We start from the raw sequence: 26,832 nt of genomic DNA, 5'->3' as shown, positions 1-26,832 counted from the left end.
TCTCCCCATGTATGGCACCATCTGGGGAGCAGGCCCCGAACACAAAGCCACAGCAGCATGGCACCATGGGCGCTTTTCCTGCTGCAGCCACCTTAGGACAAGAGGCGCTGTCGGAGCGGGCGACCCTCGATGGGAAGCGGGGAAGCCCCCTCTGCAGAGGGTACAGGTGGAGGGTTCCCCACCTTGCCCCTGCTTAGCTCCCATCTCTGGCCAGCGCAGGAGGAAAAGCAGAGTCCGAGGCAGCTTCGGGGTTGTCAGCAAGCTCACGGGAGACCCGGGAAGCCGGGCTCAGCCTGCCTGGCCTCCTCCTCTCCAGACCCAGTGGAGTCCCGGGTTGGCTGCCCAGACTCGTGGCAGCCCTCAGTGGCTCCTGCTGTCCTCCCGCACTGAGGCCCTGGCCAGTCCGCCGTCAGGGCAGGGCAGGCCTCCTCCTCTCCCTGCTCAACCCTCCCGACAACCAGATTCTTCCCGCTGCTGCCTACAAACCACAGGGGCCCTGGCTTTCTGACCCGCACGCCCTTGAACACCCCCCAGAGTTTCTCTGGGACATCTCCCACCCTTTCCTCCCCCATCCTGTGTGGCTGCAGGCCTGAAGCCTCCTGGGGATTCTCCAGTGATCACCACCCCTGCAGCCCCAGCCTGCTCTCCCTTCTCCCAGGCTTCCTCCCAATTCCTGTCCCTCCCTCAACCCTGCTCTCTCCTCTAGCAGCCACCCCACAGATTCCTTTTATTTCTCAAGCAAATTCCTGTTAAGAGTGTGCAGCAGGCCGGCGCCGCGGCTCACTAGGCTAATCCTCCGCCTGCGGCACCAGCACCCCGGGTTCTAGTCCCGGTCGGGGCGCCGGATTCTGTCCCGGTTGCTCCTCTTCCAGGCCAGCTCTCTGCTGTGGCCTGGGGTTGGCAGTGGAGGATGGCCCAAGTGCTTGGACCCTGCACCCAATGGGAGACCAGGAGGAAGCACCTGACTCCTGGTTCCAGATCGGCTTAGCTCCGGCCATAGCGGCCATTTGGGGGGTAAACCAATGGAAGGAAGACCTCTCTCTCTCTCTCTCTCTCTAACTCTGCCTGTCAAAAAAAAAAAAAAAAAAGTGTGCAGCACCCATTGTCTCTACTTCTCTAAGCCACAGAGATCTGGCTGCCACTTGCCACACACACTCCTGTTACCTGCTCAGGACATGGCCACCAAGTCCCGCTTCCCAGGGCCCATGGTGGCTTCTCTGCAGACCATGGCCTCTCTCTGGTGCATGCTCACAGAGTGTCTGTGCTGTCTGCCTAACTCGGTGCTGGAGCTGTCAGAGGGGAGGAGAAGGGGGAGGCAGCACAGCCCCTCGAGTGTTGTAGCCTCAGGCCCTGCACTTGTTCAGTGGGGGGAGAGATGGGGACACACGAGGGTGTCCAGAAGAGGCAGCACCTGGAAGACTCCGTGGTCAGGGGAACTTGGTCAGGTGTTCTGGATGCAGGGATAGGGTGGACTTAGCAGACCCAGGGATCGAGGTAGAAAGGACGTCACTTCTAGAGTGACAGGATCTGTTTTGTTTTTGTTTTTCACTGCTATTATCCCTGTTTGCTAGTGAGGGGGTGGAGCCAGAGCTTCGTCTAGCCCGGGCAGCCTGAAATGGTGTGAAAATAGCGCTCCCAATAGGACTGCAGCAAACCAAAGGGATGGAGGATCCCGCGGAGCTCCCAGAGGCCGTGGAGCTGTCCTTGGTGCTGAACCTAAAACTGCTGTGGCCTGAGGCTTCCTGGGGCGGGGCAGGGATTAGGGAGGTCTGGGGAGAGCGTGGTCATCTAACTTCCTGAGGACCTGGTACCTGACCAGGTCTTCATGTCCTAGCTGTGGGGTAGTGGATGGAGCGTGTGGCCTCTGCAGTCAGACACTCCTCCTGTCCAAACCTCTGAATTCAAGGTTAACCCCTTGGACTGTGGCTCCAAACCCAATCCAGCCCAGCTGGAGTCTTTATGTAGAAAATGAGGGTGCTAGTACATACCTCATGAGGGTTTCAGGAGATTAAGTGCAACAGTGAGTGTAAGTGTGAGGAGCAGTACCCAGCAATGAACCATAGCCAGTGCACACCTCCCGGGTGATCCCACCACTGCTCCCTGGTCCCCCAGCAATGGCGACTGCCCCACTGACCCTGATGTGTTCCCTCTGCCTGGCCATCTCCTTCCCCTATACCAGTCTCTGGGGGCTTCTCACGAGAAAGTGAGGCCAGGCCCTCTGTCCACTTCACAGCTTTGCCTCCTGACCACCATCTTCCCCCGGTCACGAACTGGACCTGGAGATTTGGAGAAACCCAGTGTCCTCTCAAAGTGAAATGGCAAAGTCAGGTCCAGGTGGAAGGGTCTCCAGGCTGGGGGTTTCTGATGGCCTGAAAGAGCCCCTCCCCCCCCCCACCGCCATGTCCACAACAGGAGTGGGCTCACTGCCAGCGCCTTTTGTCCCCCCCACCGCCATGTCCACAACAGGAGTGGGCTCACTGCCAGCGCCTTTTGTCCCCCCCACCGCCATGTCCACAACGGAGATCTGGCCCAGAGATCTGGCCATCTCCCTTTCCTTGAGGTTGGTTTACTGGCCTGAGTGACAGTCTCCTGTGACAGTCCCCCTGCAGTCCAGCCTCCACACTGGACACCAGAGTGTCATCCTGCCAGAGCATAGACAGGACCCCACGTGTGGGTCGGAGGAAGCAGAATGTGATCAGGTATTTGGGGACTGTCCCCTTTGGAAGAGGAATCGATGGGTGAAGTGGCAGGGAGCCCAGTGGTGTGCCCATGGTTCCAGGGATGTTGAGTTTGGACAACCTTTTGTCTTCGGGAACTGACTGGAAGAAAGAGCCCTGTTTAGCCACAGAAACTGGCTGTGGTTCCCCAGCACCCAAGTGTGGCCTCCTTTGCCTGGCAGCCAGGGCCCCCCACACGCTGGACCCAGCCTGGCCTCCCACTCGGCCTCACCTGCAGGCACCTGCCAGCCACGTCCCCCATGTCCCCACTCCCGGCCTTTGCTCGCGCTGACCCTGAAACACTCTGACCCAATTCTACACAGGGTCAAGTCCACCCACCAGTCGAGGCTGCCTCCAAAAGCCCCATTGCTGATATCCCTGGGATAAAAATAAGCTCTTCTTTTGGGGGTCACACACACACAACTCTCTTCTTCTTGGGGCCACCACCAATTCTGTCTCTTTCCAGGCCAATGAGCAACCTTTAAAAATGATTGTTTTCATAGTTACATAACAAAACGTTTGGGAGAGAGGCTTCTGGACACCCTGCATGAGCTGCGTCCTAACACAAACACAGTTGGCAAATCCCAGTCAGCCCTGTGAGGAGCCAGAGAGAAGGCTCCAGGCCTGACCTGATCCTGTGTCTCCCACCACTGCCCGACAGGCCTGGCATGCTGGCCCAGTGAACAAGCAGTGAGGGCTGACCCTTTGCCTGCATCCCCTCCTCTATCTGGACTTCACTCATCCGTCTGCTGGTTGTGATGCTCCCAGCTAATGGGAAACAGAACCCATTAATTAACAAAAGTGCTGGCGTGAGGAAGCGCCTGCAGCAGGCAGTCCTCACCCAGGTCAGAGCGCTGGCCACGGTGGCTGGTTCATCACGTGTGCTCTGCCGGGTTCTGGGTTCCACGGTGACACGGCTGTCCTTTGTCCCTCTGCAGCAGGCCCTGTCTGCACCTACTTCAGTCAGCCCTGGGGGCTTGGACCTCCCTGCCTACTCTACCACATATAGCACAAAACACAAACCAGTCCAGCGCTCAGTGCACAACACCCAGAACTGGATGTATAAAGTAGGGAGGGGACCACCAAGCTATGTAGCAGAGCGGTCAGCCAGCAAGTTCAAGGGCTATCCTGTTCTCAAAGCCAGTTTCATAGCTGAACTTCTTTGCTTTAATCAAAGAGCCCAACAGCCTTGGGGCTACTCCTTTCCCACTCTGAGCCTCAGTGTTCTCATCTGTAAAATGGAACAGGAGCAATCTCTCTAAATCAAGAAGCAGCTGAAAATGAGATTGTGGACTGCAGGGAGATCTTTAAAAAAAAGTCATTTGAAAAGCAGAGTTACAAAGAGAGAGAGGGAGATCTTTCGTCTGCTGGTTCACTCCCCAAATGGCTGCAACGGCCAGGTCTGCACCAGGTTAGAAATCAGGAACTCCAGCCAGCTTTCCCATGTGAATAGCAGGGACCCAAGCACTTGGGCCATCTTCCACTGCTTTCCCAGGCACATTAGCAGGGAGCTGGATGGGAAGCGGAAGCAGCCACGGCTCAAACGGTGCTCATACGGGATGCCAGTGTCGCTGACAGCATCTTCCTCCACTGTGCCACAGCACCGGCCCCCACAGGGATCTCACAGAACGCTGTTCCTAGTGATGTCATCATCCAGGAAAACCAGGCTGGGAGAAACCAGGGCTCTAGACGCCACCAGGTAGACCACTGGTACCAGGTACCCACAGTCAGCAAGACGCCTCAGTCCTTGCATCTCGGCAGGGCCAGGACAAGTCTTCTCAGAAGATTCAAGAGCTCATGCTTCCCCTCCCCCAGCCCGCTCCTGGTGCCCTCTGCCTCTCTGTCAAAGCTCCCAGCAGGGACGGGAAAGGGACAGAGACCCTCCTAGGGAGGGAGGCTGGGCAGTGCTGATTCCGGAACAAAGGAAGTCAGGAAAAAGGGCCCAGGGAGAGAACAGAGCTGATGAGAGGAGCAGGGAGGAGGCCGCACCCCGTGGTGACCCCAGCTGGGACGTTAGGAGGCAAGAAAGGACCCTGCAGAAGGCACCCCCCAAGGTGAGCATTTTCATTTTGTAAATAACCTTCACCGCTTCTGTGTCCCACTGGCTCACCCGCCCACTCGGCGCGGCACCCTTGGTGGTGCTAATGTCTGTTTGATGCCTTGGGCGTTTGTGTGCTTCCAGAGCTGTGTAGGGGGTGATGGGTCCTGGGAGGATGGGGGTGCTGCACAGGCTCAGGGACCGGAGGTAGGAGGTCCCAGTTTCTAGGGAGGAGCAGAGAGGTTTGCATGAAAGGATTGGGGGTGTTTGGGTGTGGGGGACAGGATGATGACAGGAGCCCCTCCTCCTTCACCTCCAAAAACCCTCCCTATTGCCTGTGTGCCCGCGAGGCTGTCCAGGTCGGCTTGCTGTTTGGGAACCAAATGACACTCTTGAAACCAGCCTCAAGGTCTGCTAAACTCATTAGTATTTGGAATGCATTTTTCGTTCACACAAAATCTGTCTTTAAAGAGCGGATTCCTGGGTCCCTTGAAAATTCTCTCCCCCTGGAGCTGTGCTCCGCCTCCCTCGCTTGGTCTCTTTTCTGGACGATGCTGCAGCCTCGTTTCTCCGGGAAGAGGTGTTGGTATGTACGCACCAAAAAAGGCCCGTCTACCAACAGCTACCACGAGGGGGGCAGCGGCCACGGGCCAGGCCCCGCATCATGGACCTCGCAGGCAGAATCATACTTAATCCCTGCTTCTGAGCTGGGATGGGCTTTGCCTGGAGGTCCAGAGAAGGACCTCAGGGCTAGGGCAGGCGGTCAAGCCAGATTCAAACCCCAGAATCCAAACCTTGTGTCCCCAGCGACCGGCCATCACAGCCCTGCCTCCCTGGCTCTGGGCAGGGAAGGAGTCATCAGGGAGGGCAGCACCTAAGAGTGAGAGGGCTCTGCAGAGGCCAGGGTAGACAGGACACAGAAGGTGGGGGCCAGCACCCTGGAGCCGGGCCTCCCAAGGGCCCCTTCCTGGCATAGCACCCACAACCTCAGTGAGTTCTCCCAAGAGCCCAGTAACACAGTTACGACTCTCAGAAGAGGTTGGGGGGGGGGTGACAGGGGGACTGGTGCTGTGGCAAAGTGGGTTAAGCCACCCCCTGCAGCACTGGCTGAGCCCAGGCTGCTCCACTTCCCATCCAGTGTCCTGCTAACACACCTGGGAAAGCCGCAGATGACCCAAGTGCTTGGGCCCCTGCACCCACCTGGGAGACCCAGAAGGAGTTCTTGGATCCTGGCTTTGCCTGGCCCAGTCCTGGCTGTTGGACATTTGGGGAGTGAACCAGTGGTTGGGAAGATCTCTCTCTTTCTCTCTCTCTCTCTCCTCTCTTCTCTCTCCTCTCTTTCTGTATTTCTGCCTTTCAAATAAATAAATCTTTTTTAAAAAAAGAGGCTAGGAGAGAGCCGCGAGAGGCACAGGTCAGTGACTTGGGGAACACAAGTGACCAGGCCTGGCCTGCACCCTCAGAGCTCTTGCCTCAAGCCCAGATGTTGGGAAGAAGCAGCAGCAGCGCTGAGAAGCAAACCTCGGTGGCGGGGGACGGCGGGGGGCTTCTGAGTAGGGGCAGGGGCAGGAGGCTGCGGTCCCTGGTCCCCTGCGCAAGACGGATGGGCGGGGGGAGGCGGCAGAGCGCTGGGCAGCCGGTGATGGATGAGGACAGCAGCGCAGCCTCCAGAGGCTGCAGAGGGGAGGGGGAGGCCATGAATATTTCAGAGAGGGGGTGAGGCTGGAAGGGAGGCAGGGCTGGGGGGAAGGGAGAGCTCAGCCAGGGGGAGGGGGCTCAGGGACAGGCAGACCTCAGGGAGGGGGAGGGCTCCTTGCCTGGGTTGGGCGCTTCCCTGTTAACCTGGTTAAGGTGCCCCAGGGCCCAGGGCCCAGTGGAGGACTCAGTGGGGGAAGGGCCCTCTCTCTGAGGCACAGTGAACCCCCCCCCAGGCCAAGGCCAAGGCCAAGGGCACAGGCAGGGTCCGCAGGGCAGGGAGGCTGAACGTCTCTGTCTGCCAGCAGCGCGGTGGAGACCCAACGGCCGACTGAGGGCATCGAGCCAGGCCTCGAGTACGCGCCCTTTGATGAGGACGACTGCCCGGTGGACTGCGGCTGCCCGGCCGCCTGCTACCGTGGGCACCGGGACTACAGGTCAGCGGGCGCCGGGCGTGGGCAGGCAGGGCGCGGGCTTGGACCCCCCTCACCCCCGCCCCTTCTCGCCCAGGTCCAGCAGCTCGGCGTCACCCCCTCCCAAGAAAAAGAAGAAGAAGAGAGGCGGCCACCGGAGAAGCCGGTGAGAGCCCCGTGTGCCGAGGGGGCCCCCGCGGGGAACACTGGCGAGATCCCCTCCCCCTGCATGGAGCCCCCAAGAAGCAAGGACCAGGACCAGGCCTCAGGGTCCTCCTCAATCTGAGTGGCCTGGGGGGGAGGGGGCTTGGCTGGGCCTCATTTGTGGTTCCCCCTGCTCACCCTCGTCCTGGACTAACCCCGGCCATCTGTCTGTCTGTCCATCCTCCTTTCTCCCTGGCATCGGCCCTCAGCAAAAAGAGGAGACCAGAATCTGAATGCAGGTCAGTGCCCACTTGGGCGCAGCCATGCCCGGGGTGGGAGGGCCTGGGGGTGGGAGAGAGCCCCAGGCTCCCCTCCAGAGGCAGAAAGCGCAGTGCCTCGGGGCAGGGACCATTTCCAGCTGCCCCCATCCCCTCGCCAGCTCACTAGGGCCCCCCTGTGTCCACAGCTGTGGGAGCTCCTCACCCCTGCGCAAGAAGAAGAAGAGTGTGAAGAAGCATCGCCGAGACAGGTACCCTGGCTGCCCATCCTCCCCGCGCGGGGAACAGGAGCAGGGCTGTGCCCTCGGGCCACCCCAGGCAGGCTCAAGAGAACTCCTGTATCGCCCTGCAGGTCTAACTCTGGGTCCAGGAGGAAGAGGCGGCACAGGTGAGGGGTGTTCCGTGCAGGATGTGGACCGAGGCCCCCAGGGGACACAGTGATGGGCAGGCACTGGGAGGCCCGGTCCCCCGACGCCAGGGGCTGTTCCAGAGGGGGGAGGACCCATGGCAGGGGAGGAGCACCAAGACTCACTCTTGGCAACCCTTGCCTGGCCCAGCCTCCGTTGGGGGAACCCCTAGAACTTCAGACAACTCGGCAGGTTCAGGTTCAAGGGCGTCTGTGGAGGAGTCGGCTGAGGAGGAGGAAGCATCAGACCCTGAATTTGCAGGGCCAAGGCAGGAGGACCTTGTGAGCTGGGAGGCTCCGTGGGTAGCACACAGGGTGGGCTCGGGCTAGCGGTGGAGTTTTGGGGGGTGGGAACAGGTGCCAGCCCCCACAGCCCTGACTGCCAGGCCTTGGAGCTGGCCTCCACCCAGGCAGGGCTGGGAGCCAGCATGGAACTCCTAGCAGGACAGTGACTTGCTCTGGGAGACTGGGGGAGGGAAGAGTCAGGAGCCCAGGTCAAGAAAACAGAGGCTGAGGGGTAAAAAGTTAAACAGAGGAGGTTGTGGGTCGTGACCCCGACCTTGGCATCAGGGCCAGAGCCCTCCCAGCAGCCCTGAGGAGCGGCAGAGTCAGCAGTATTTTACCTATCATGGGAACCAGCCCTGCCAATACTCCCCTGTCCCAACCCTACCACCACCACCACCACAACCTTCTCAGGCCTATGGGCTCCTGCTGCCCCCTAGTGGCCACCATCAGCATGCACAGACCATCTACCCAGCTCCCATCAGTACCCAAAAGGACCTAGAAGTGAGCTGAGGCTAAGTCAGCTGCAGAATAAAAAGCAGGCAGTGTGGTTGCTGTCCCTCCCGGGGGGCACACTCAGAGTTCCCGAGCATTGCTTCGCTTGAGGGTCAGATGCGCGGGAGGAACATGGTGCTGTGGGGGAGGACAGGGTTGCGACACAGACAGGGCTAGGAGCTGGGGGGAGGCCTCGGAGGCCTAATTCAAAGCTCTCAATCCTCTCATCAAAGGCGGGATGCAGGCTGAGGAGCCCGCCCCCAGACAGCTGGTGGGTGGGACGTTTTGGGGGAGATATGGATCCAGAGTCCCTCAAAAGCAGAGAAATCAAGTGCAAGTGGAAGTATTTCCTCCCTAAACTTCCAGCCTGGTGAGCTGGCCAGCGGCTGGACTCCAGGCTAAGGGCAGGCGGCAGGGGAGGCACAAATGGGGCGTGGAGGGGCCATCTCAGCACTGCTGACCCTGTGCCAAGACCCTTTCTGCCTGGCCCACACCTGAGGCTGGACCTCCGGTGCCTGGCCCACACCCACGGCATCCTTGAGGGAGCAGCATCTGGGGCGCAGGCAGGAGATGCTCGTGGGCCAGGACTCACAGAAGGAAGGAATCATACGAAAGGCACCAAAGCAGTGGGGGGTGGGATTGGGGCAAGTCCCTGCCCGCCCCAGAAAGGAACAAAGGCCAGCCCCACAGCTGGGTGCAGGCCACGGCATCCCCTGCCCTGCTGAGACTACCCCACATCACTGCCATCTTTGCTTCTTGCAGATCTCGAAGCCCCAAGAGCAAAAGAAAGGAAAAGAACAAAGAGAGGAAGAGGTGAGTGCCCTCCCCACTCTCCAGCCCTGCTCGCCTGCTCCTGCCCCCTCACAGCAAGCCTGGCCTTTATGGTCTTAGCCTCAGGCCACAGAGGCTCACTGCATCCCCCCTTGTCCAGATGGAACATTTAAGGCCGAGAGGAAGCCGGGAGCCCTCAATGAGCCAGTGGCAGAGCTGGAACCGGAACCCAGGCCTCTTGCCTCCCGATCCAGGGTTCTTTCAAGCTCCGTCCTTGTCACTCACCTGCCCCCCCCCAGTCCCCCCAAACCAGTATCCAGGGCGCCCGGTGAAGGGTGATGAGGGCTGACTGGGGCTGCCTAGAGGAATCCTCCCTCAGTGACCCATAGGGACCAGCTGGGCTCTGCCCCCAGCACCAAACCTTTTAGGTCATTTCTGACCCAGGAAGGGATGGGTCAGGAGTGGCTTCCTTGCATCAGGCCCCATGTCCCAGGATCCCTGCAGGCAAGGCTGGCCCCAGGGACCAGGGCGGGCAGACTGGATGCAGGCGGCTTCCCCCTCCCACCCCAGGCCTCACACGGAGTCCCCAGGCCGGAGGTGCCATCGCCATAGCAGTGGCAGTTCCCACAGCCCCTCTCTGTCCTCCCAGTACAGCGGCTCCAGGTCACCCAGCAGGTAGGCCCGGCTTCAGCACGTGACTCACATGAGCTGGGGGCAGGGTCGGGGACACCTGCAGATGAACCAGCGCAGGAGGGGTGGGCTGGTGTCCACCTGCAGAGAGAGCAGCCCTGAGGCGCCCCAGACCTTGACCTGGAGATCAGTCTGGGGCCGGACAGCTGGGCTTGCTCTCTCTGTAAGTGGGCGATGGTCCAGGTTCGGTGACACGACGGGTAAGGGGCTGTCCCCGGTGCTGCGGGGTGGCCGCTTGCGGAGGGGGCGTCCCAGGTTCCCACCCCCAGGCTGAGCTCCACCACCCCCAGGCTGAGCCCCAAACACCGAGACAGCGGGCGGAAGACTGGCAGCCAGCGCTCCACCGGGAGCCGGTCGGCTTCCCCGTCGGGCGGCAGCGGATGGGGGTCGCCCCAGCAGAACGGCGGCGGCGGCAGGCAGCGGAGCGCAGCGCACAGCGGCCGCCTGGGCCCGGCGCGCAGCCCGCCGGAGGTACGTACGCTTCGCGTTGCCCTGGGTTCCCGCGCCGCAGGTGCGCCGTGCAGGGGCGGGGGCGGCGAACGAGTCTTGGGGAGGTTGTGCCGCGCGCCTCCCTCGAGGCCGACCGCTTCCCCCTCCCCTGCGCCCGCCTGGCCGGGGCGCAGAAATGCTGGGTGGCAGCGTGCACCCGGCGTCGGTGGCAGGACGAGGGTGGCCCTGCAGGCTTGGGCCACCCTTGAGCTTGGCGAGCTGAAGACCAGGGAGGGGCTGGCCGTGGGGTGCTCGGCTGGGTACAGAGCTGGGGAGGAACCAAGGTCCCCTGCCTCCCCCAGGCATATGGGGGTGGGAAGCGGCATGGACATTGGTAGGGGTCACAGTCAGGAATAGGATTCAAGAGACAGGATCTCCCTCTGGGCAGCTCTTGGGCCCAGAGCCTCCCTCTCCCCACCAGGCCCCTGCCCCCTCCCTGAGCGCCCTCCCCTCCCTCAACTCCCCCTCTAGCCCCTCCCTCTATCTCAGATCCCTCCTGCATCCGGGTGCCGCTGCCGCCTCAGAGCGGCAAGCCCCACTCGCAGAGAATCTGCCCCACACTGGGCAGGAGCTCCCAGAGGCTCGCTCCAGTGCCCTAGCCGTCCCAAGAGACACCCACTCCCTCGGAGACCCCAACACCGCCCCCGAAACAATCCCCCACCCACGCTCTGGGAGGGGCACAGACTTCCGGTCACCCACGGGTTGGGGGCTGGCGCTGTAGGAGACAGGCTTCTCCGGATGCGTGGGCCGGGCCAGGGTTGGGGTTCTCCGGGGGGAAGAGCTGTCTGTCCAGAGCGCAGGGTTGGGGGCCCTCAGAGAGAGGGGGCTGTACAGTGCTGGCAGGGGCACTGGAGGGGGGAGTGGGAGGCATGGGGCAGGGAGGCCCGTGGCTTCCTCCCCAGGCCCGCACAGCACCCCAGAAGCCTCAGCCAGGAGTGGGAGAGCCGCTGCTCCCCGACCTCAGGTCTCGGCAGCAAACATGTACGTGTCGGTCAGTTTCATTTTGATTTTTGGCTGTGTTCTTTCACTCCCTTTCTTTTCTCAAACACCCCCCTTACTCCCAGTGGCCTCAGAGAGGACAGTCAAGGGCAGCTGGCCAAACGCTGTGGGAGTCAAGGTCAATGGCTATTGAAGGACATCACCTATCTCTAAGTCGCTCCCCCTGGACGGGGGGCCAGGCCGTGGGGCTGGGGGAGGACACAGTTGGACCACATGGGCAGGAGGGCATGGATTCTGTCTTGGGAGCCAGAGGGCACGCAGAGGCAGCTGAGGGTAGCCACCGCAGGGACCGGTGCCATAGGCCCTGCAGGTGACAGGCAAACCTCCCGGTGAGCACAAGGCCCCAACCCCCTCGAAAGCGTCACAGCCTCCTGGGCCTCCCAACAGGTGCAGGGAGTCATAAGCTTCCCACTTCTGGTCCCCTCCCTGGCCCTGGAGGCTGGAGCAACCCCCCCCCCCACACTGCAGCCCACCCCTTCTCTCCTGGGCTAATGCTGACCCCACAGCAGACAGCCCCAGAGAGAGCAGGAAGCATGCCAGGCCTCCGGCAACACCCACACCCCGCGTCCCTCCCCCAGGGACACTCCCCCTGCACGGGGCCCCAGGGGGCCCTGGCGACCCCTTCCACAAAGCAGTGTCCCCAGACCACCCTGGGACCGCACAATGCTCAGATCCCTTCTTTGCCCAAAAAGCCTCTTTTCTCGGGTGCAGAGAGGTGAGGCCAGGGCCCCGGTGTCTCAGACTGGACCTTGAACAACAAAGACAAAATTGTCTCTGGGGAAGAGTACTGGGGGTGGTATGCTCGGATGCTACCTTTCTTTTTTTAAAAAAAAGAAAAAAAGAGAGAGAGAAACAAACGGAAAAAGCAAAGGTCAACATTTTTTAACCCCGTCTATGTTTTTGTTTGTTTTTTAGCCTCCTTCTTGAAACGTGGTAATATTGTGATTCCATTTCTTGTTTAGCTGGCAAGGGGAGAGGGTGGGAGAATTCATGTGTGTTTTCCAGTTATTTTGTTTCTGTTCGTATTTCTTTTTTTTTTTTCTTTTGTAATGTACAGAAATGCAAACTATCTCTCTGGATTGGTTTGTTTTTGTTTTCCTATCTTCTATGTTGTTCTAGAATTTTGCTTTTGTGTGTGTTACTGTGGGAACCTGTGCCTCTTACCGCAGAGAAGAATTTTGGAACTAGCCGTGGACATGAACCCCATGCATAGCTCTATATACTTATTGGTTTTCCTTTGTAATCAGAATTTAAAAGGGAAGGTAACTTTCAAAAAAAAAAAAAAAAAAACCAGAGCCACCGTCCCTGGGATGGTCTGTCCTCTGACATACACAGGAGAGCTGTGGCTGTGCTGCCCCGTGCAAGGAACCTTCTAAGAAAAGCTGGGAGGCCCGGGGAGAGGGGCCCTCGCTTCAGCTCAGTGCAACGGGCCAGGCCCGACAGGGACCGAGAGCTGAGACCCCTGGACAGGCTGCTGCACACCTGCAGGGCTAGGCCTCAGGTCCTTCGGAAACCCCAGGGGAGGCATGAAGACTCCTGGGAGAGTTTAGAGCAAGGAGAGGCTCCAGGGCCAGGGCCGGACCACAGGCAAGAGAGACACTGCATCCTGGCCCCAGCCTGCGGCCACACAGGGTGACAGCACCCAAGGTTGCTTGCCCAAGGGGAAAGTGCAGCCCAGAGAGGGCAAGAGACTGGCTCCAGGCCACACAGCTCCCCAGGTAGATTCCCAAAGCAGCTCCACTGTGGGGAGAAGTGCAGATGGAAACCACACAGCAGGAGCCCTGGGCAGTCTCAGCTCCCATGTCCCCCCACCCCAGGACCCCACCAGAAGTCTGTGGCTGTTGTCCAGCTCTCTCAACCACCTACACCGAGAGACTGGGGTACAGGTGGCCCCCCAGTCACAGAAGCCCACTCGGTATGATTACTGCTTCAGCAACTCGGCCCCTGTAGTTCAGACACACAGGCAGAAATAAACAAGGCCCAGAGAGGGATGGAGGCGCCCAGGGGCACACAGTGTGGGGCGAAAGAGTAGATGCCCAGTGGGAGACCTCACGGGACATGTGCCTCCGTCCAGCCTCCCTCCAACCCCCAAGGGCACTGGCCAGTGCCAGCGTGGCCCTCCCAGAGTGCAGAGCACCAGGGCCACCTGCCGTGGCTACACCTGTCTCTCGCACTTCAAAGACCTCGGAGGTAGCAGGCACCATATGGTGAGGGTGGCAGAGTGACTGATGAGCAAGCCACTGGACGCACTCTGGCTTCTGCCTCTGCCCACCTTTCTTCTACTCATTTACTTATTGATTTTATCTGAGAAGCAGACAGACAGGGCTCCTATCTGCCGGCTCACCCTCCAGATACAACAACCAGGGCTGGACCAACGCAAAGCCAAGACCTGGGAACTCAATCCGAGTCCCCAGGGAGCTGGCTCCCTGTGTGGAACCCAGAGCAGACCTGAGACCCAGACCCACACACAGCGATCGATGCAGGACACGGGTGTCCCATGCAGCGTCTGAACTCCTAGGCCAAAACCTACCCCTTTGGCCCTAATTTCACCACGTAACGGGCGGCCTAGGGTGACCCCAAGGAGAGGGGCGGCACTCCCTGACTTGGCTCACCCGGGTGTCCCCAGCGTGCACCCCCAGGAAATGGCCGTGAGCACAGCTGCAGTGGAGTGGCCATCTCTCCCAGGGCCAGGCCAGAGGGCAGGAGGGTGACTTTTGCTGGAAGTACGCAGACGCCAGGTGGGGGAGGGAGCAATTCTCCAACTTGAATCTGCGGTTGGTTGCCTTCCCTTTTAAACACACAATCCCCTGTCCGTCCCATCTGTCCACTCCCACCAGCCTTGTTTAAACGCCTTCTCTCTGTCCTCGACGTCCGGGTCCACCTCTCCACCGTCCCGCCTCTCCGTGTCTGCCCTGGCATTGCAACTTCCTGTTTCCCCTTCTCCCTCTCTCCCTGTTCCTCTTGCTCTGTCTGTCTGTCTCTCTCTCTCTCTTGTCCATCTCTCTCCCCTGACCTGGGCCTCTCTCCTGTGCTGCCAGCCCCCCTCTTTAGCCATCTGTGGCACTGCTTCCATCCGCTGCTTCCCGCATGCCCTATGGAGGTCTTTTGTTAACTCAGGGAGTTCAGGAAAGCTTGGCTATTAAGGCCTGTGCTTAGGAAAAAAAAAAAAAAAAAGCAATCCCTTTTTAAAAAGGCAAACAGAAATAGCAGGGCAAGAGCCCCCTCCCATCCCTGGGAAGAGACCAAGAGCCCCTCTGCACACTGGCTGCCCATCTGCTGGCCCAGGGCGGGGGCACAGATGAGAGCCGCTGTCTTTGGCCCTCCTGCCTTCCCCATGCGGAGACCTTCTTTCTTTTCTGTTTTTGCACTCCTGCCCCTGACCGCGAGAAGGTAGGTACCCAGCTCAGCTGTGTGCGTGCTGCCCCCTCTCCAGACGAGCCCGCCACTCCGCTTGGTTTGAATGTGGTTTTCTTTCTCTCAGCCTCGCCCTGGTTGGTTTTTATCCTCCTTTTTCTTTCTCTCTTTTAGCGACTACTCATTTGTTAACTCGCACTCTCTCCAAATGAGCTCCAAAGCCGTGTCTCCTGGTTTGTCTCCTTTGGTTTCCTCGACTTCCCCGCCCCCGCCACCTGACGGCCGCTCTGGTCCATCTTCCCGCCCTTGCACCTGCTCCCCGCCCTCGGACCCCCTGCTCTCCCCCTCTTTCTCATTTTGTTGTCTGGATGCATTTCTGTGTGGTTCAGCATCCCAAGTTTGTGTCCCCTTCCTGGGTGGATACGCTGCGGTGGAGCCTTCGACTTGTGTTGTCTGGAGAGGCTGCCAAGTCCCTCGCCCTCATCCCGGCCAGCCCCTGGGGACCGGGGTCACGGCCTGGCCCTCGGGGCCCACTTGCGCAGGAAGCAGTGCTGGCGGAGGCCGCGCTGGGCCTCCTGGCCTCCAGATCCTGGGGGACGTTCTGGCTAAGGTCAAGCTCAAGCAAAGGGGCCAGCCCATCCCCCGAGGCCCACCGGGCCAGACAGAGGCCTGGGCTCCCCCAGCTGGGGGTGCAGCCGGCACCAGAGCTGAGCCTCCCAGCCGCACCTTCTGGGTGGGTCGATCCAGGTGCCTGAGTTGGCCAGCAGGGGGCACTGCAGTAAGAGGGTCTACTGCAGTCTTTGGGGTGACGTGCCCCTCTCCCAGACAGGGGCTCCCCTAAAACTTTGAGCATCCTTCCATCTCTCAGGGCAGAATGATCCTGAAGGAACAGTCAGTAGGGACCAAACCAGCCCCAGATCCTGGGACTGGTGACCCCCAGCTCAGCGCTTATCCAGCTCCACTAAGGGTCCTGGCTGCAGAGGCGGGCTCCTGAGGGCCCACCTCCCCATCCCCGCCCTCTCAACTGCTTCCTGGGGGCAGCCACGGCAGGTGGGCATCCCAACTCCGTGAGGCCTCCGTGGGCCTCTGTGCCCCTGTGCAAAAGGAGAGGGTTGGCAGGTCACCCCTGCCCCAGCCCACGCTTGTCCCAGGTCGGGACCAGGAACCCAGGACTTCCTCCTCAATGCTGGGCGGTGCTGGGAGGGCCAGCGGAGACTGTACCAGCCTGGTAGGGCAGTGGGGGCTCCAATCCCACCCCCGCTAGGGCCACCTCGTGTAACCAAGGACTCCCAAGCGGGGCCTCAGATGCTGAGTGCAAGACAGGGAGTATCTGAGCCCTCCGGGTGCTTCCTTGTTCTTGCCCTTGAGAGCACCTGGATCAGGTGTGAGCACACCCTCCCCACTGCTCCCTCCCCTTGTCGCACATATTTTTTAAGGAACAAAAGACAAGGCACCAGGTAGCCAATGGGAGCAGGGCTCCGAGGTAGGCGAGGCCCTTCATCCACTCACTCACTCACACATTCCTTCATTCCTGCACACACAGGGCCAACAGTGGCTCCTTGGTGCCAGGCCCAGCCGTGTGGCTTCCACGCCAGGAGAGGCAGGCTGGGCTCGTGCCCCGCCTCCCGGGCTGCCGGAGGGACAGAGGCCACTCAGCCCCATGACAGCAGGGGAGCTCAAGTGTAGAGGAGGAGCACCTGCTGGCCCGGCGGCCCTGGCCCTGGCGGGAGTGCAGATGGAAGGAGGGGATCACCCTGGACGTCAGAGGAGGCCCCTGGAGGGGCGACCTCGAACCCAGGGCCGAGGGGCGGCAGGCATTAGCCAGGCCCCGAGTGGGCAGTCTGGAGAGGGAGAGGGCAGATGGAAGCAAAAGAACAGGCTTCTTGGGGGTTACCAGCACCACGGCCCTGTCCAGTTCCCGGGAAGAGTGAGAGCCCCAGCCCCGCGGAGGCTCACCCCCGGGGGACCCTTCTCGGGGATTTCCCAGAAAAGCATGCGAGGTCGGTCCAAGGACTGTTGCCCCAGGGAGGGCCCTGTCTGTCCTCCTGCCCATCTTCCAGGGGCCTCCCCGGGGGCCTCAGGCCTCCCTGCACTGCCCTGTTTATCTTCAAGGGGACCGTAAGTCAGCTGGGTTCTGAAAACAACCTCTCCACCCCTCTAGAGGCCCACCCAGCAAAGGCTCCACTGATCCCCATTTTAGCAATGGGGCAACTAAGCCCCCCCACCCCGAGTTAGGACCCTTCCCCGAGGTCACACAGGACAGAGTCCAGGGTGTTTCGCCTTGCTGGTTACTACGGTCTTGGGCCATGGCAGGCCAGGTGGCTTGCAGGAGCTGAGAAGGAAGTGTGGTAGAGAGAGCTTGGACTTTGGGACGTGCCAGGAGACAAGCGGCCAGGCCGGCACAGGGGATCTGGCCCGGGGCTTGGATCTTGGTGGTTGCGGCACCCCCGCTGGCCACAGGCAGCCATCCAACCAAGACACCCATCTTCCTACTACTCCGCCCCACCCCTAGGCCAAGGCAGTGGGAAGTCAAGGGCCTTGGTCTTCCTCCCTTATTGCCGGCCCCTTGGCTTGAGTCCGAAGTCGCTGGCTCAGCTCAGAATGTGGGTTGAAACCAGGCTCCACGTCCAGGCCCTGACTGCTAAGCTTAGCACTCTGCCCACTTGCTTGGTGCCCTCTTCTTAAAAGAGGGGTTCAGCATCACCAAGTTTTGGGGTACTGTGTGTTGGCTCCCAAGCACCCCCCCAGCTCCCAAAACTTGAGGTGCCTGGAGCCTTCTTTCTCTTTTGCCTCCTATTCAGGGAAAAGGATGCTGAATGAGAGAACCTAGGGCTGCGGTGGAGGGTCTCCTGGGGATGAAACTGCCACCCCAGAGGGGCCGTGGCTGAGCTACCCTGCCTCCAGTTCTCCTAGCCTAGACGGAGGGATGACCTGCTGGCCAGGAGCGTCACGGGTGCTCAGCGAGGCACCTCACTGCCAGATAATACCCACTCTGTCCACCTGTGCCTGCCTCTGCCCCAAACAGAGACATAGCCCCCACTGGCTGTACGCAGCCACTCTAGCCCCCCCTTTGGCTAGAGTTCATTGGCTAGCACAGCCTTCCATCACGAGCTCTCCACCAATGGGCATGACTTCCTGGCTCTCCCTCCCTGCCCAGGTTGGATCTAGGTTTGTGAAGAACACCCAGGGCCATGCCATGGAAAACAGGCTCCTTCCAGTCCCTGGCACCCTGAAGGGTGGCAGCAACTCTTGTCTTCTTATCCACACAGCCTGCCCAAAGAGCTCGGTCCAGCCCCCATCCTGTTTCTGGGACTCCGGGTCTGCCTGGGCCGTGGTGAGAGCACCATTTCCTTCCTCAGCAAAGCCTGTGGAGGCCTTAATTGTGATTAAACACTGAGGTCACAAAGCTGAATCAGGCACCACATCTGCCCTGGGGTGCTCTAAGTCAAGCTGGTGACAGGGTGTGGGTGTGGGGCAGCTGAGCCTATGGACAGACAGGTGCAAATCCAAACAGGAGGGGACAGGTCTGTGCAGGGAAGGGGCCGGGAAGGGGGCCGAGGGGCACGCAGAGGGGTCATCAGGCAACAGAGGCCGACTCTGTCATTGTGTGGATGGGGAGACAGAGGCCCAGGCTGGGGAAGTGGCGCGGCCCAGGGCGCTCTGTGAGGTAGCGGCAGGCTCTCGGATTCCCGGTCCCCAGCCAGGACCCTTCTGACCACACCGCGTGCCCCTTCTGGTTTTCTGCGTCCCGATCCTTGTGTCCACTTTTGGAAGAACACTGGACATCTCTCTCCCACGGTCACCCACGAGGTGCCCGCCCAGGCCCGGGAGCCGGGCACCGCCAGTCCTCCGTGCAGAGGTGGCACGGCCTCCTCTTAGGCCTAGAATGGGGTTGGTTGCGTTTCTCTCTCTCTCTCTCTATCTCTCTTGCGTTTTTGTGAATCTAATGATGAACTTATGCTACCACACTTTTCCCTTTTCTTACACACCTTACCTACTAAAGGAGGAAGTGCCACTTTATTGGTAAGTGGACGTTAACCAAGAGGGACTTAAAAAATCAGAACTTAAAAAAAAAAAAAAGAAAAGAAAAAGAAAAAAGCAAAGAGAGAAACAGAAAGACAGTCGGGTGCTACTGACAGCTCCACAGCTCTCCGCAGGGCCGGAAAACAAAGAAAAATATTAACAGAAAAACGTCAGGTTCCCCAGGAGTTCAGACATTGTTTTTGATTTTGGAATCTAATGACATTTGTGGATTTTTTTTGGTTGTTTTTTTCTTTCTTTTTTTAATTTGTTTTTCCTCCCTTTCTTCGGTTCAGTTTTGAGTTCAGTTGTCCCGCCCCGCCCCCCCCCGCCCCATCTGTGTGCCGTGTGATCCCTTCCATCCCCCTCGCCCACCCCCAAGCGCTGGGGGGCCCGGCCCGGTGGGCTGGCCCTGGCCCGGCCTCCCGGTGCCGCCCTCTCTCTTCTCTTTGCCGGGGGATCGTCCGTCCCCGTCCGGGAGGGGGCAATGCCAGCCCCTGCGCCCGTCCTGGAACCCCCCCCCACCCCACCTCCCTCTTGTGTTTTGCATGCCGAGAACCTTGCATGAGCTGCCCTGTGGAGGCCAGAGGTGGGCACTCAGGAGAGGTAGAGGCAGGGCAGGCGCGGGGACCGTGTGTGCGATGCTCCGGGACCGGCCGCCCCCGACCCGGGCCCGGTGAAAGCCCTCTCTCCCTCTCTCCCCCTTCCCGCCCGCCCGCCCTCCGCCTCCCGCTCTCTCTCTCTCTCTCCCCCCCCCCCGTCTGTCCCCCCCACCCCGTCTGTCTCTGCACCTCCGCCTGCCTCCCCGCCCGCCCCGTCCCCGCCTCTCTCCCCCCGTCAGAAGCCCAGCTCGCCCTCGCCCAGGGCCCGCGACCAGGCGGCGGCCGCGCCCACGCCGCCCGCCCCCGCGCGGGGGAAGGACAGCCCGAGCCCGCGCTCCGCGCCGTCGTCGCAGGGCCGCGGGGGCCGCGCGGGGGCCGGGCCCGCCCGCAGGAGGCGGCGGCGGCGGCGGCGGCGGCGGCGCTCGCGCTCCTCGGCGTCCGCGCCCCGCCGCAGGGGCCGCCGGCGCGCCCGGCCCGCGCCGCCCCGGGGCTCGTCGCGCTCGCCCAGCAGGGTCCGCTCCAGCAGCGACTCCGGCGGCGGCGGCGGCGCCCCGGGCCCCGGCCCCGAGCCCGGCTCCGAGCGAGGCCACGGCGGACACGGGAAACGGTGAGTGGCGCGGCCCCGGAAGCCCCCCGCCCCGGCCCCAAGCAACCCCTCACGGGACACGGTCGCCCCACTGTCCCACCTGGCTTCCCCCCGCCGCGGAGCCCCCTCTGCGCGCCCCACTGAGCCCACCCCCACCAGCCGCCCTTCCAGCTCATGGAGCCCCCACTCAGGTCCCTCCACCGACCCCAAACCCCGCCGACGGGGCTCCCCCGACTGGTTCTGATACGCCCACCGAACGCCCTCTGCCCACTGCGCTACCCCCACCTCGCTGACCACTCCGTTACCACACGGAGGACCCTGGCCTCAAGTTTCCCGCCACCCTCCGACGGCTTGGCCCCGCCCCCACCACCAGGCCCCGCCCCACCGCCCCGCCCCCTCAGTACCTCCTGCCACTGAGCCGCGAGCGTCTCCCCGTGGCCGCGCCCACCGCCAGGCCCCGCCCCCACCGCCCCGCCCCCTCAGTACCTCCTGCCACCGAGCCGCGAGCGTCTCCCCGTGGCCGCGCCCCACGCCAGGACCCGCCCCACCGCCCCGCCCCCGAGCAGCCTCCCCGCCTCCTCAGTACCTCCTGCCACTGAGCTGCGAGCGTCTCCCCGTGGCCGCGCCCCACCGCCAGGCCCCGCCCCACCGCCCCGCCCCCGAGCAGCCTCCCCGCCCCCTCAGTACCTCCCGCCACTGAGCTGCGAGCGTCTCCCCGTGGCCGCGCCCCACCGCCAGGCCCCGCCCCACCGCCCCGCCCCCTGAGCCGCGAGCCCGCCCCCTCAGTACCTCCTGCCACTGAGCCGCGAGCGTCTCCCCGTGGCCGCGCCCCCCCGCCCCGCCCCGCCCCACCGCCCCGCCCCGCCCCCTGAGCCGCGAGCCCGCCGCTGAGCCGCCTCCCCGTGGCCGCGCCTCCTCCTGCAGGGCGAAGGAGCGGCTCCCGCGCACCCGGCCCGGCAGCACCTCGCCGTCCCCCGGCGCACACGGCAGGCGCGGCGCCCCCGAGGGGAAGAGCTCTTCGCGCAGCCCGGGCCCGCACCCCCGCTCGTGGAGCTCTAGCCGCTCGCCGTCCAAGTCCCGCTCGCGCTCCGCGGAGAAGAGAACCCGCAGCGCAAGCCGCTCGCCGTCGCCCAAGAAGCCCGTGGGCCGGTGAGTGCGCAGCCGAGCGCGGGGACCCGCGAGGGGGCGGGCGGCCGCGTCGCTCACCGCAAGGCCGCGCCCCGCAGGGACAAGGACGGCGAGGGCCGGGCCAGGCACGCCGAGACCGAGGCCGCCCGCGCGCGGCGCCGCTCCCGCAGCTACTCCCCCATCCGCAAGCGGCGCCGGGACTCGCCTAGCTTCATGGAACCGCGGCGCATCACCAGGTGCGGGGCGGCGGCGGGGGCCGGGGCCGGGGCTGGTCCTGGGGACGGCGGACTGACCCAGGCGCGGCGCGGGGAGGGCGGGGGGCCCAGTGCGGGCCAGGCCGGGGGACGGACGCCCTCGTCGAGGTGGAGGAGGGGAGGGGTCCGCCCCGGGAGGGAGGACGCGCGGTGCGGGGCAGCAGCAGCAGCAGGCGCCGAGCCCAGCTCCGGAGGCTCCTCTCCCGCCCTCGCTCGCCACGCCACGGCCGTCTGCCGACAGTGATGTCTACTTCTCTCCTTCGTCTCAGGGTGCAGCCTGCTGAGTGGCCTGTGGCCAACCCGGGGGCCAGGCGGACCCCTCCCCACAGGCTGCGGGGGAGATGCCCATGTGAGCTGGTCTGGCTCCGGTCAGCCGTCCGTCTGTCTGCCTCTGCTCTTCTCACTAACCTCCCAGCTCCCCACCCCCAGGGACACTGGAGGAGGGGGCACAGCAGTGTGGTCTCTGGGGAGCCCCCCCCGCCCACTCTGCCAGGCAGAGTGCGGGGGACGCCTTGGGAAATCTGTCAGTCTCTGATTAGTCCTTGGTGATGGAGGGCACTGCCCCCCCACCAACCCCAGAGCGGGAGCCAGACCCCCAGGCTTGGGGCACCTCCACGGAACAGGTGGCACACCCGTAGGCTGCAGGGTCCTCAAATGGCCAGACTCCTACTTTCCAGCCTCAGCCCCTCTCCCAGGCTGCCTCCTCCTCCCACTAACTACGCCTGTTTCTTCCTCAGAATTAACCCCAGATCGGGCCTCGCTGGCTCCTTAACCACTCTCTTCTCTTTTCTCTGGGTTGTAGCCTCCTGCCTTCCACTAACTGCGGGCCAGCGGGAGGTAGCTGAGTGAGGCGTGGGGCCAGCGCGGGGCTGGGCCGGGCTTGGGGCGTGGGCAGCAGTGGCCGGGGTCTCCCCTTATTCCCTTGGAGTGATCGGAAAAGCCCAAGCTTTGCTTGCATGAGGAATGGGAACTGAGAAGCCAGGCTGGGCTGATACGGGCACTTCCAGGCCCAGGGCCAGGGCTGGGCTCAGTTGACATCCGCTAGTACTCCTGAGCTCAGACTGAATCAGGCAGACGCGGCACTCCTGTCCCTGCAGACAGGTGAGGGAAAACAGAATGACCGACATGGGCCAGTGACAGCTGACCCTCACAGGCCCAGAGACCAGGGGAAACTGAGGCAGGAAGCCCCGGCCACTGCTCCGATGGGACCCGGGACCCCGGCCGGCCCGTAACCCACTTCTCCTCTCGGCAGTGCCCGCAAGCGCCCCATCCCCTACTACCGGCCCAGCCCCTCCTCCTCCTCCAGCTGCCTGAGCAGCGACTACTCCAGCCGGAGCCACAGCCGCAGCCACAGCCCGGGCCACAGCCACGGAAGCTACAGCAGCCGCAGCCGGACCCGCAGCCGCACGCGCAGCCCCTCCCGGACCCCCAGCCCCAGCTACCACAGCCGGAGCAGCTCTGAGAGTGGGGGCCTCTGAGCCTAGAGGGACCCAGCCTGATCCCCCGCCCCCGCCGGGGTGGGGAGGTGATGTCCCAGGACTCGAAGGGCGAGGGGGCTGTGTCCTCCCACCCCTACTGCTACAGAGATCCTGGGGCCAGCGCGGGCAGGGGGCACCCAGGAAGACCCTGAGGGTGGGTGCCCGCCCAGCAGACAAAAGGAGGAGGAGCCAGCCTGAGCTGCCCACCCCACCTCCGGCCCACACACCGCGTCCAGGGAACAAAGAGCCGTGTGAACACAGGCCTCGCCTGCCCCTTACCGCTTGACGCCAGCTTCCCAGGCTGCGGCCTGCCGTGTCACTCACAGCTCAGCATCCCCAGGCACACCTCTGAAGGTGCCAGACCTGGGGGCCCCTCCCACTCCACTGGCCCCTCCCCTCCTCTCTGCCACCGGGCCATGAGGAGCTGGACACCAAGCAGGAGCTATGCTAGACACAGGCAGAGCTGCCTGGCTTTGGCGCCCCTCCTCCAGGCCGGCTAAAGGAGGACCCCGGCTCAGGGCCGGCGGCTGGGCCTACAGCTTCCCCGAGCCCTGGTCCTGGCCTGGGCCCAGAAGTACCTGGACTGGGTAGCCCCAAAGTCCCAGCCTGAAGGTCAGCCTCACCCCCTGGCCTGGGCCAAGGCCACACCAGCCAGGCTTTCTGCATGACAAAAGGCCCGGGGAGGGGGGTACAGGCCACAGCTGCACCTGACCCTGAGGTCAAAAGGGGTCAGGAGGTGGAAGAGGAAGGGGTGGAAATGCAACGCAGGTGCCCAAAGGGATGAGCGAACAGGCCAGGGGAGCTGATGGGGCGGGAACCAGGTCAGCGCGTCCCGGCCCCAGGACAGCTCAGGGCCACAGGCACAGGAGAATGTGCGCTTTGGGGCCTGGTCAGCCAGGGAGCCCCAGATCAGAGGAGGGAGGGCAGGATCTGGGCCCTGGCCCTGGCCCTGGCCTTGGCCTGGGGCTCTGGGGGGAAGTAGCAGCTCCGGTCCTCCTCTGTGGCTCCCAGCCCCCTCCTCCTGGGGCCCTCAGGGATCTCACAAAGTCTTCCTTGGCCCAACAGGGCAGATGCCCTGGGCTCAGTGGGGGGAGGGGTCTGGGGTCTGGCCGGGTTTCCCCTCTCTCCATTTCCCCTCCCTCTTTCTCCGCGGTGCGGATAAAAATTGGACTCCAATAAAACACTTGGTGCCCGGATGGCAGGTGGTGAGACCCGGCCTCTGTGATGGGGGGCACCTGGGAGGTTGAGGGGGTCCTGGCGCCCTTCCTCCCGAAGAATGAGGGGGACTGGAGGCCCCTGGACGCCAGGAAGAAGAGCCGGCCCCCAGGAGCAGGGCCCTGCGCTCCTTCCTCCTACTCAGCGCTCATGCACGGAGGATGTCGGCCATCAAAGACCCACCGTCCTCCCGGGCTGGGGCCCCTGAAGGGTTTAGAATGCTGATGGCGCCCAGCCCAAACACAGCCAGCCTGGCCTCAGCAGCATGCGGGCTGGGGCAGAGGGAGGAGGCAGCGAGGCCCTGCACTGCCCCAGGCAGTGCTCCAGAGTGGTTAGAGCACTGTTGGTGTGACCCTGGGGTCCTGGCTTCCCAGCTCTGCAGCACAGGGAGCACAGATCAACACTGGCATAGAGCCAGTCTCCAAAAGATGGCCGCCGGGGGGCACGCTGTCTGGAGGGGAGTGTTTAGAAGTGTGGGTTCCCCTTGTTTATTTAACGGCTATTCCCACTGCATTTCTTAAATATATGTATCGGAGACAGAGATCTCCCATCTGCTGATTCACTCCTCAAGTGTCCGCAGCAGCCAGGGCCGGGCCGGGCCAGGCACTCCAGCTAGGTCTCCCATGTGGTGGCAGGCACCCAGGGACTCGAGCCATCCTGTCTCCCAGGGTGTGCATTGGCAGGAAGCTGGAATGGAGAGCCGGAGAAGGACTCCGACCCAGGCAGCGCAACAGTGTCCTAACTGCTGCCCGTTGCATTTCTTTCTCCAACAACAGAGCTACATTCAGTCCTCCTCCTCTTCCTCCCCCCCTCCACCTTTTTTTTCTCCTTTTTTTTCTCTCTCCTAGAAGGGTGACTTTTAAGTGTGTTTTGACCCACATGTCCTTTGCGAATCTCATGAAGGCTGAAAACCCTTCGCCCACGGTTTGGCCTGTCACACTGGGTCTCAGGGTCACTCCGAAGCCCAGGAGGGCCCATGGTTCAAGAGCTCTGGTCCAGGGGCCGGCGCTGTGGTGCAGCAGGCAAAGCCACCACTTGCAACTCTGGCATCCCATATGGGCGCCAGTTCAAGTCCTATCTACTCCACTTCCAATCCAGCTCCTTGCCAATGCACGTGGGAAGGGAGTGGGAGATGGCCCAAGTGATTGGGCCCCACCACCCACGTGGGAGACCTGGATGGAGTTCTTGACTCCTGGCTTTGGCTCAGCCTGGGCTGTTATAGCCATTTGGGGAGTAAACCAGCGGATGGAAGATCTACTCATTCATTCATTCTCTCTCTCTCTCTCTCCTACTCTCTTTCTCTGCCTTCCAAATAAATAAATCTTAAAAAGAAATGTTGTGGTCCACCTCTGCTAAGGGTGCAGCCTGCTTTGACCACGGCCCCTGTCTCTCCATGAGCCATGACACAGGTCCCAGGTCCCCAGAGCCCAAGGCTGTATCAGCTCACGACCCCCATTCTAGCTTCTCTACCCTCGAACAAGACAGCACGGGGCACGGCCTCCGGCCAGCGGCTCTGCTTCTGAACCCAGGACACTGTTCTGGTGATCCCTTCAATCCCTTGTTCAAATTTAGCTGAATTGGGGCCAGCATTGTGGCGAAGTGGGTAAAGCCCCGCCTGCAGTGCCCGCTTCCCACGGGGGCACTGGTTCAAGTCCCAGCTGCTGCACTTCCCATCCAGCTCTCTGCTATGGCCTGGGAAAGCAGCAGAAGATGGCCCAAGTCCTTAGGCCCCTGAACCCACGTGGGAAAGCCAGAAGAAGCTCCTGGCTCCTGGCTTCAGATCGGCACAGCTCCAGCTGTGGCCAACTGGGGAATGAACCAGCAGATGGAAGACCTCTCTCTCTCTCGGTCTCTGTCTCTGTCTTTCTCTCTCTCTGCCTCTCCTTTTCTCTCTGTGTAACTCTTTCAAATAAATAAATAAATCTTTTTTAAAAAAGTAACTAAAGCTAAAATCGTGTTCTTTTAAAAAAATAGGTTAGCATAGGGGCCGGCGCTGTGGCACAGTGGGTTAACGCTCTGGCCTGAAGCGCCAGCATCCCATATGGGCACCGGTTCGAGACCCGGCTGCTCCACTTCCTGTCCAGCTCTCTGCTATGGCCCGGGATAGCAGTAGAAAATGCCCCAAGTGCTTGGGCCCCTGCACCCACGTGGGAGACTCGGAAGAAGCTCCTGGCTCCTGGCTTTGGATCGGTGTAGCTCCGGCCATGTGGCCATCTGGAGAGTGAACCATCGGATGGAAGACCTCTCTCTCTCTCTCTCTGCCTCTCTTCTCTCTGTGTAACTCTTTCAAATAAATAAATAAATCTTTAAAAAAAAATAGGTTAGCATAAAATCAACCTGAGTCCCACAGAGCCTGGCGCTGGCCTAGGGGCGCTGCTGCCTCCCTGCTGGTTCCCCCACTCCCAGATCCCAGCCCACCTTCCTTCTTCTTCCACAGCCCACAGCCAGGCTGTGCCCGCAGGTGTGCCTGCTCCCGTCTCTCTCACCCCAGCTCCCTTCTCTCTCACCCCAGCTCCCACTCCCATTTGCCTGCATCTTGCCCTATCCAAGCCCTCCACCAGTGCTACCATTCATTTGCCGACTGCACCTGCTACCTGCCAGCCGCTGCCTCTGGCTCTGAGAACATGGTGGTGGATGAAGGGCGGGCCCTGCCTGCTGTGATGTCTACCGGCTCCCGGGCCTTGGCAGGCCCTGCCGGAACGTGCCGTCCTCCACCCTCGGCTCCCACCACTGCCATCCGGCACAGTCCAGCTGGCCGCAGTCCCTGTTCTTCCAGCT

The 26,832-nt window shown here is 62.1% G+C and overlaps 1 protein-coding gene across 8 annotated transcripts in view; it reads left to right on the top strand.

Moving 5' to 3' along the window:
• SRRM3 (serine/arginine repetitive matrix 3) overlaps nt 1-24,035 on the top strand; it is a 52,029-nt gene extending 27,994 nt beyond the window's left edge. The window contains exons 4-16 of one of the 8 annotated variants that reach the window (XM_070064487.2): nt 6,759-6,887; nt 6,961-7,029; nt 7,277-7,306; nt 7,474-7,536; nt 7,638-7,673; nt 9,231-9,281; nt 9,810-9,914; nt 10,220-10,400; nt 19,633-20,000; nt 20,904-21,128; nt 21,206-21,343; nt 21,631-21,729; nt 22,614-24,035. In XM_070064487.2, the coding sequence (XP_069920588.2) occupies nt 6,759-6,887; nt 6,961-7,029; nt 7,277-7,306; nt 7,474-7,536; nt 7,638-7,673; nt 9,231-9,281; nt 9,810-9,914; nt 10,220-10,400; nt 19,633-20,000; nt 20,904-21,128; nt 21,206-21,343; nt 21,631-21,729; nt 22,614-22,839 (1,720 nt within the window). In that variant the 3' untranslated portion in view covers nt 22,840-24,035. Of the gene's footprint in view, nt 1-6,755; nt 6,888-6,960; nt 7,030-7,276; nt 7,307-7,473; nt 7,537-7,637; nt 7,674-9,230; nt 9,282-9,809; nt 9,915-10,219; nt 10,401-18,774; nt 18,795-19,632; nt 20,001-20,903; nt 21,129-21,205; nt 21,346-21,630; nt 21,730-22,613 lie in introns of those variants that run through there. The other 7 variants (XM_089321103.1, XM_089321099.1, XM_070064486.2 and 4 more) reach the window with 7 other exon arrangements.
• The last annotated feature ends 2,797 nt before the right edge of the window (nt 24,036-26,832 follow it).

The sequence above is a fragment of the Oryctolagus cuniculus genome, chromosome 19 (genome assembly GCF_051225735.1).
Source record: "Oryctolagus cuniculus isolate XC-2025 breed Fujian yellow rabbit chromosome 19, ASM5122573v1, whole genome shotgun sequence".
Lineage (NCBI taxonomy): Eukaryota > Metazoa > Chordata > Mammalia > Lagomorpha > Leporidae > Oryctolagus > Oryctolagus cuniculus.
The sequence above is the reverse complement of the archived record's forward strand: the minus strand, read 5'-3'. Positions and strand labels throughout refer to the sequence as shown.